The sequence below is a fragment of the Macrosteles quadrilineatus genome, unplaced genomic scaffold, assembly GCF_028750875.1.
Source record: "Macrosteles quadrilineatus isolate MER2022 unplaced genomic scaffold, UCM_ALF_1.0 Scaffold_2__2_contigs__length_208266976, whole genome shotgun sequence".
NCBI lineage: Eukaryota > Metazoa > Arthropoda > Insecta > Hemiptera > Cicadellidae > Macrosteles > Macrosteles quadrilineatus.
In genome coordinates, this window is record NW_026542595.1 from 151,583,137 (window position 1) to 151,592,487 (window position 9,351).

At 34.4% G+C, this 9,351-nt stretch overlaps 1 protein-coding gene across 1 annotated transcript; it reads right to left on the bottom strand.

Annotated features, from left to right (window-relative positions):
* Nucleotides 1-541: 541 nt before the first annotated feature.
* LOC128985034 (uncharacterized) lies at nucleotides 542-9,108 on the bottom strand. Its single transcript, XM_054404409.1, has 7 exons — nucleotides 9,088-9,108; nucleotides 8,297-8,399; nucleotides 7,245-7,335; nucleotides 5,139-5,262; nucleotides 2,365-2,433; nucleotides 1,965-2,000; nucleotides 542-928 (listed from the first exon to the last, which is right to left on the bottom strand). Exons 1-7 carry the CDS (start codon nucleotides 9,106-9,108, stop codon nucleotides 668-670), a joined length of 705 nt encoding a protein of 234 aa, XP_054260384.1. The 3' UTR covers nucleotides 542-667.
* Between the last annotated feature and the right edge of the window lie 243 nt (nucleotides 9,109-9,351).

Below are 9,351 nucleotides of genomic sequence, written 5' to 3' on the forward strand. Positions count from 1 at the left end.
GTAAAATAACAAGATTTGGTTATATTCCAAGTTTTTTTTTATGTACAAAAGGAGCAATAATATCTATCATTAAATACACATTTGTATAAGACTATACATATAACAGTAAGTAACAAATCGCTGTCACCGTTTTAATATGCTGTAGTAAATAGTCGTATAACAGATCTATTACCTTTCCAAACTTTAACAGGATCTCCCCTTTAACCACCAGTAGTAGTATGAAACAAAATCCTTAATACCTAAACTAAATATAAATTTTCAAGCGTCACGTTTTTTTTGCATCACATGCAGTTAATTTCCAAACAGATATGTACTCATTATAAGAAATCACATTATGGTATTTTGTGTACACGTACATGTCCAATAAGAAATTAACTATTAGTATGCTGATACCAATAGTTACAGTGATTCTGACCCATGGCATCGATATACGATGATAGAATGGAACACTGCTTTTTCTTTTCCTTGATTTTTTGTGTATTAATTTTAGTGTCTAATTTTTTTAGTATGTTGATATTTAACAGTGTCATGTAATTGCATTGCTGACATTTTTGCATTCCGTTTTAATACTGAGTAACGCCAGTAACAGTTATAGTATATTGGTAGTTGTTAATTATGATGATTCAAATAACCCTGATGATTCTGACTGATGACTGATGCTGAAGTATCAGTTGATGGGAGTCAACATAAACCTCCTGCCTGTAGCCTCGTCCACTACAGTGCCACTCTCCACGTCGTATGCTAGGCTGAGCCCCTGATGGTCCAAGGGACTGATAGTGGACCCAGAGGTTCTCGGGGAGTTCAAGGTCTCTTGAGAATAATCCAAGTTTTCTGAGGAGTCGCTAGGTCTTCGCCCCTCATGCTCTCTCTTTACCCTCTCATCTTGACCGTCCCTCAGTTGCTGGTAGTCAGGGACTGGATGGGTTTCCTGAAAAAATAACGAATTTCATTTTATAAGAGGTTGTACAATTGTTAAGGAAAGCATCTATAATGAATGTTAAACTTGACTAAAATACTCTTGGCATATGATGTTAACACAATGACCCAACATCAGATAACCCAACTGCTATCAAGAAATTAACAATCTATGGAATTGTAATTCGTTTACAAGATTAACATGCACATAGGAGCAAAATTGTATAAGATTTTAAAGTATATCTCATGGTATGCATACAGATTACCAAACATTAATGCATTCATGATTAGATTGTCAGGTACATTCTCTTGGTCCTGTCAACCGTAGCTCACTGTGTATTGTTAATTCTATCATTGATTTAAAATGAAATTAATCAGACAAATACTTAAATCACAACAAATCATCAAAACCTTTGGCTACTTTAGATCCTACTTTCACTGTAAAATACCATATGACTCATATGTTATCGCCTTAATTCACTTTTAATGCCAGCTTTTGTCACCGCCTGTATTGTTGTGGTAATAGTTTGTGAAACGGTGAAGGATTACGTGACACGTGCCACACACGACGTGACATCACGTAACATAGGTGACTAACTGTGTAACAGGGTAAACTGAATGTGAAGTGATGTAAACGTATTTTACGTGATCTTGGGATGCGTTAAATAGTGAATATGACTCGGCAACGGATAGCAAGGCCTGAATGTCTAGACTTCATGTCCAGGTTAAGACGTCGAAGTATATTATTATTTCAGTGACTACAAATTTTATTTATGGTATTTTGGCTAAATTCTTTGACTATGGTATGGTTGAAATTAGTATCGTACTAAAATCTTCACAAAAAGGTAAAAGGTTCAAGATTGATTCGCGGGTTCTTATGTTTTTAGGGCAACTAATGTCTTTGATACTGCCTTTTGAAAAATATGTCTTATAGACAGTACATACTGTTCAGTCAGTGTGAAATAGAGTAAAGCAATGGAGGCCGGAGGTTGAACAAGGACTGTTTTAGTTATATAAATAACCTTGAATTTACTCTAATTTTTACTCACATCGCCACCTTCGTCTTCTGAAGCTTCTTCATCACCCTGTAAAGAAAAAGTTTTACAGTTGTAACTTGATTCTACCTGACTGAATAAACACATGATTAAAAACTATTAAGATATTCAATAGTCAATGGTTGGTAATATGTAACAAGCATTATGATACTGTAATTTTCGATGAAGAATACGGTTGCAGATCTGCAGTTGGACATTCTGTTTGTGATACACTTTTCACATCAAATAGTAATGGAATAGTCCACCTTTATTGTTGGTCAATCAATCTTAATTAATCCATTAATCTTTCTAATCAATTTCATATCTGTGTTACGTGTTGATACAATAATTTTTCACATAAGTTGCTATTTCCAAGAACATTTTGCGAGAAAAGAGAAAACTTCTTGTTACTCACATGATGTCCTCCGTGGTTGTAGTCCCAGTAATGTTCTCCATAGCCTCCGTGCTTGTCTCCCCATCTTGCCTGTTTGTAATTGAAACAAAAATTAATATTTTGAACATTTAAAAACCAACATTCAGGCTATTGACTGCAAAAACCCCACCAAACAGATCGGAAGGGTTTTCTATATATTAAAAATAATTCTAAATGGTTTAAGTTACCTGGCTTCATCAAGTGATCCTACTTCAGTATTACACTACTATAGTTTCGGACTTGAAAATAAGTCCATCTTCAGGTTAACAAAAACGTCAATAGGTCATCTAACCAATTTGGTTAGATTCGTCGTTACAAAACACATACACGAACACGAAAAACACAGAAAACGAATATAATTCTATAAAAAACTGGCCAGTGTAATTAATCACGGGGGACACGTGTGGTGACGCCGGAAGATGAGTCATGACTGCATGTCCAAGTCCAGTGGATGACGTAATGTCCCTCTCCTGTCCTGTCTAAAAAATACTATCGTATCATCTACATAACGGAAGTAAAACATGATTTTGTCTCTGTGTTTGTTACGATCAGACCACAGATGATCATTTTCAATCTTGTTTAAAATTAATTCTGTTAAGATGCTCGATAACGGGGACCCCATTGCCATGCCTTCGTTTTGTTTGTAAAACTTGTTTTCGAAAACAAAATAATTTTGTTTCAGGACAATCTCAGTGAGTTCGATGAGTTCCATTTGTGTATCTTTTGGCAATGTCGAGTTTTTGGAGAGATTATCTTTTAGTGATCCAGAGGCTACCTCACCATAAAAATTATTCATTCAAGTGTTCATGTTTGCAGAAGCAACATCTAAAATGTTCACTCAGTGTATTCAGTGAAAATTAATAGCCTAACCTCAACATAAAAATTCATATCACTACCAAACAAAACTAGTATAAGAGCAATCTTAACAAAATAAATCTTACTTTAGTCTTGAAATGTCCTTGGTGAGGATGAGCTTTCTCGTACCTCTCTTTGAAGTGGTGATCATTTCCCCTCCTGTAGCCAAACTCATAATGATCCTTATGAGGCACATGCTGGTACCTAGACATGCACATGCGGCAAGCATGAGGAAGAGCAAGTAGAAAATGAAGGAGGGTAAATGGTAAACGTCCGTTGGTCAACAGCTGGTCAGCAGCGAAATGCAAGGAGGGAAAGACAAGAGATCATTGTTATTATCCCGAGTTGTTTGAGTGTGTTGTCATTAGATGTCTAATTTTTGTTTCCCAGTTTCAAGGGCTAGCCGTTTAAGTTGTACTGTAACTGAACCTACGAGAAATGTTTCCTAACGACTTGAATAGTGAACTGGGAGCTTTAAAATTATTTTTGCGTATTTATTATTTGTAATCCTATTATTAACTTGTAACCTTTTGCTTGTAAAACATCGTAAAAGTAGTATGTATTAATATAACAGAAAAGGGAAGAAATTTTATGTGTGAATTTAAGACGACATTGGCAGATCGTTTTCCCTAATTAGTTTACGAATTATAAAATTAAGTTTTGGGTACTTTCCTGTTAAAGGGAACATTCATTATTATCGATGATTTATTTTTGATGTATCGATAGTTTTGTTTTCCATCCGATATATTGATAGTAACAAATTGAAACATATCAGCTGACAAGTACGATATAGGATAAAGTAAATAAATATTGTTCAGTATCAACAAACAATTAAAAAAAATATTAGCCTATATTGAAATGAAACTGTTCTAAACTAACTTAACCAACCAAACTTGCTGTAACATTTCAAAAATCCGTTTGATAGCCTATTCCCAGTATGCCTTTTCTCTTCTGTTATCAAATGGAATTTTTAAACGGTAACTTAGCCTATACAGCAAGTTTGGTTAGTTATGTTAGGTTAGTTTAGAATAGTTTCATGTCCTAATCCAATATATAGGGTATTATTTTTGCCTAGACAAGGTTAGTTCTTAATTTGTAATTTAAATGCGACATTAAAACAGAAGGAATACCAATCGTGAAGTAAAACAAAAAGATCGATATATCGAAAATAAATCATCGATAATAATGAATGTTCCCTTTAACAGGAAAGTACCAAGTTTTGTTGTCAAAAATAATTGAAAGGAATTAAATGATAGTAAATACTTGGATGTCTATCAACCCATATCAATAGTGTTTCACGAGTCAGTTGTTTTAGGTGAGAATGAAAAGCGTTTTAAGTAACTTTATGTTCTGGAAGTTTAGAGCATAGATATAGACTAAGAAGATTAGCACATCAGCCAGCTCTTTAAATCTTTTAGAGAAAGAATTAATTAGACTGTTCAAAACAACAAAATAATATCCATAATTTGTGTAGTAATACATCCCATAAATGACGCAGTCCATGCACTAGTATTTTCTATCCACAGGTATGAATAGTTGAAACCTACCGTAGCTAGATAGAGAAGCTATCTTGGAGATACTGTACTGAAGTTCACAGTTTTTACCCTTTTAAGTTTCTTATGTTATATTTTACTTTGTGCGCATCCCCATGACAAATTGTCATAAACATGTTTTAAGCCAAGTTGCCTTATAGATGGTAACTGTTCCATAACGTATTGTAAGCATAGTTCCACTGCACCAAAGTTTCAGACAATGAATTATAAAGAAAGTAGCAAAATGGAATGGCACAATTGTAAGATATCGGTTCCCTATCACGAGAAGCACAGAAGCATTGCATTGCCTTATCCATGCTTCATGCTCAGTCCATTATTCATGCTCCATGCTCCATGCTAGAGCCGCACCTTCCCCTGGTATCTCTTCTTGTCCTGGTCCTGTCGCTCGTATCTCTGCTCCCACTCATGAGGATTTTCACACACATGACCAAACTCTAGCTGCTTCGGTCCTGACTGTATCATGATCGTGTCCCTTGCACAGACAAACAGCAAGCCAACATGAACACTTTGTGGTGATACAAACACGTGTGAACTTTGCATCACTCCGTACAGAAAGTAACCATTTTCAATTACAGCAGATTCCAGAGGAATTAGTCGTTCTCAAAGTGCTGATCTTAAGCTTATATTAAAGAGTAGACAGGTAAAGAGTAAAGAGGTACTCTATTCATGAGAGAAAGTTAAAGAGGAGTCTACTCTTTAATTTATGTCTAAAGTACGGAAACCCCACCTGCTGCGGGGTTTTATAAAGAAAAAAATCCGGTTTTAATTTAACATAGTATGTTATAGTTCTTACAGTTTTGATAGTTTTAAAACTTTTTAGAAATGTTCATTTTTAATGGGGATTTTCCCATAAAACCCCATATAATAACGAAAAAATATGATTTTCCCAAAAATGGCCCGAACGATTTTGATAAAAATTTAGTATGTTATAGCCCTTTATATTCTAAACAAAATGGTACAAATCCTATTTCTGTAAAAATTACGGTTCAAAAGTTATTGTAAATTATGTCATTTTACCATAAAACCCCCATAAAATAACAGGAAAATCGGATTTTCCCAAAAATGGCCCGAACGATTTTGATAAAAATTTAGCATGTAATAATCCTTTAAATCTATATAAATAAAATTAGAGTTTTGTCTGTACATTGCTTAGAATAATGAACTTTTTGGTTATTTTTACATTTCATAGGTCAGAGAAACCGAATCAAACCTTATCTCAATTTCTGTCTGTCTGTCTGTCTGTCTGTCTGTCTGTCTATCTGTCATTCTCTTGGTAACGCTAAAATACGCACTTTATTACAACTACTCCTCAATAACTATAGCACTGTCCCGCCTGAAACTTATTTTCCAAATACTATACATATATGAGATGGTTTTAGACGTATTTCATCGAATATGAGACAGTTAGATATTTAACAGTAAACCCTTGAAAATCAAGTTTTTGTCGATTTTTGACGTGGAATTTCTGGAAGCCCATGTTAACCTTATGAGAAATGAAATTATTGAATCTTAACAGCTGTTTCAATTAAACAAGTTGGTTCTGTTCTGTGATGTTCAATAGCATTAAAGTTACAAGGATTACCAACAGGGTGCAGCACTAGCACTATTATTTCTTTTACATTTATGACAACAGCTAATTTGCAACCTGGAGGCGAGTGAGCGTAGCGAACGAGCTAACCTGAAGGCAAGTGAGCGTAGCGAACGAGCTAACCTGAAGGAAAGTGAGCGCAGCGAACGAGCTCCAACATACAGGTGAGTGAGCGTAGCGAACGAACTTCAACCAGGACGTGATTGAGCCATGCAAACGAGATCAGATAGTAAAAATAAAAGTAAGCCTACCGTTATAGGATCGACCGGCAGACACAGAGGTAATTTAACCTTTTATTGATTGTCATACCGATCCGGAACAACAAAAAACAACATAAAATGAAGCTATGTATAATAGTTTGGCCAGCATATCTTAAAATATGCAAACCAACTGCTGTTCTTTATATAAGAAGGTTTCAACTGAATATTATAAGATCCCCGTGCGTAGAACGGGTACACAGCTAGTTCTGAACAAAATTGTACAAATCTCATTTGCGTATACAGCTATTTACTTTCACCACTTACACATGATAAAGGTTTTTGACAAACTTATGGGAGAAAGTATGTCAGAATGCTGATACCGTTTATTTTTTAATTTAGCTTATCTATCTGTGGGGTGTTTGGAAAATACTATATAATGGTTTTTATTTTACTTGTTTTAATTACATGACTATTATTGTTGCGTTTGGGTTTTTTTTTATCAAGAAGAGATGTATTGTTCATCACTTATACCGAAAGTGCCCTTTAGATATTTAGCTCCAATTAATACTCTATGTAAAATTTGAGTGCCTACCGAAAAAAATCCACTTTTAGTAATAGTAATGAACAATGCAATTGCCATAACTGTTTAGGTGTATTTAGCCTCACATGAAGTATTTGCCGTGTCCATGATGAGCAGCCTCCGCACCAAAATGACTCTCAGCGGGATTGTGGTCCTCTTCAGTTTCTACCACGGCGGCTGGAATTAAAACAGAAATGAATAAACAAAACTGATAAAATAGGGTGTTTTGTGACCAGTAACCATTAGATCTACACAATGTTTGGGGGGTATGATAAGTAAGCCCAAACAACTATAGTCCTGCGGAAAATTATGAACTCAGGTCACTTTGAATAAGGACTAAAAGATAGTCTTTTTTATCGACTCAAGATCATGTTGAAAGCTTGGAATGAAGATATGAATTTAAGTAAACGTAAAAGCTGAGAGATCTCAAAACTCTTTCTTCCGTAGTGGCTACAAATTTTTTACACGCTGTAAAATAAAGACTAAGCTTTCAACTAAAAAAATGAGGAGCTATAATCGTACAGGATCAACAAAAAAATTTAACCTCTTAAGAAGTTAACGTAATAAAAAATCAATGGATCATACAGTATTGTTTTTAAATTTTAAAGTGCTTGAAAGTTATAAAAGTAGATACTAAGTGATTATTAAATATTAATAAATATATTGTTGACTGTACAAGGTGATAAGAAACAGTTTGAAGCCTTGGCTCACATACCTCTTACATTCGTTTGTTTTAATAAGATGTATAATTGGTTAATATACTGTCATAGTAAAGAAAAAAACCAAGCTTTATTTAAATTGTTTTAAAGGGCTTATGTTATTAGGGAAATATTAGGTGCTCGAAGTAGTAGAATTTAGAATGTGTGTGTTTACACTGACTCTATATCTGGACTAGTAAATGTTATAGAAATAATTATAAAGATTGTAAAAGAAGACTAGCCTAGGGACAAACCCCTTTAACATAATTATCACACATCCTTATATCACATAAATAAATTATCACATCCTTTAACCTAGGGACAAAAGGATCACGAACGTATTTTTCTTGTATTAAAACCGGTGTTGCAGCCCTATAGCAAGAATGGATGGTAAGTACTTCGAATGAGAGCCAAATGCTTGGCAATTGTTATCCTATTACCTTTTGTGTGGATTTGTTTCGGAACCCTCCTTTGCAAAGGTTCTGATGGGGACTGTTTTTGAGATCCATGTGCCCAGGCTGCAAACGCCAATAGGACGAATATCTAGAATCAGAGGTAAGAAATGGAATCAAATTACACTAATCAGATTCATTTAATGCCTATAATAGTACTGAAATTAAAATTAAAATGTAGCTTTTATTTTGTACATAATTAATAATTATACCCAAGAATGTGTCACTAACAGACCATAAACTCTAATGCACTAATGGTCAATAACCTGTTGAGGTGAGTTGGTCGTGATTAGTAACACATTGTTGATTTAATTTGAACATAAAAATGCAAAGAACACTACAAAACATTCTTTCAGATCGTAGAATAATAATAATATTTTTTGAATAGCTTTAGCAATAACATAGTGTTTAAGTGTGAATATAACTTATTTAACAGAAAGAACATTTAAGAAAGAATAATAGCATGGTTTAATTATTCTTTTTGAAAATTTAAATAAAATTAGTCAATAAATGAATCATGTTTATTGCTTTAAATGATTAACTGCCAAAACCCGTGATCAGTCAGAGTTTTCAATGATTTAGATCAACACCAATTAAGATTTATTTCAAACACGTGTTATTAAAATATTCATTTTTATCCCTTAAACATTGACACACAGAATCTAGTAGCATAAACGATCCGTATAAAACGAAGGTAATAGATCCATCGGAAAGTAAAAGTTTGATTTTACAAAGCTGTGATAAAAATTATAGTTTTAAACAACCAGAAGAGAACTTACCCTGGTCAAGTGTGAGATCATTGCACTACCACAGTTGTATGTGCCTAGTTGTCTGTAGATGTGGTTTATATAAACGGCCCAGAGACCACAGTTACATGGTTCACTTAGCCTAACCTCACCCCTCCCCTCCCCCAGCCAGTGGAGCTGCTAACATTTCCACAACTCATCCTCGCCCGGAAATTGGATTATAGCTGTGATTAGTTCTTGCTCTATGACAATACAGTGGGACCTCGATAACAAGAGCCTCGACGTCAAGTCAGCCTT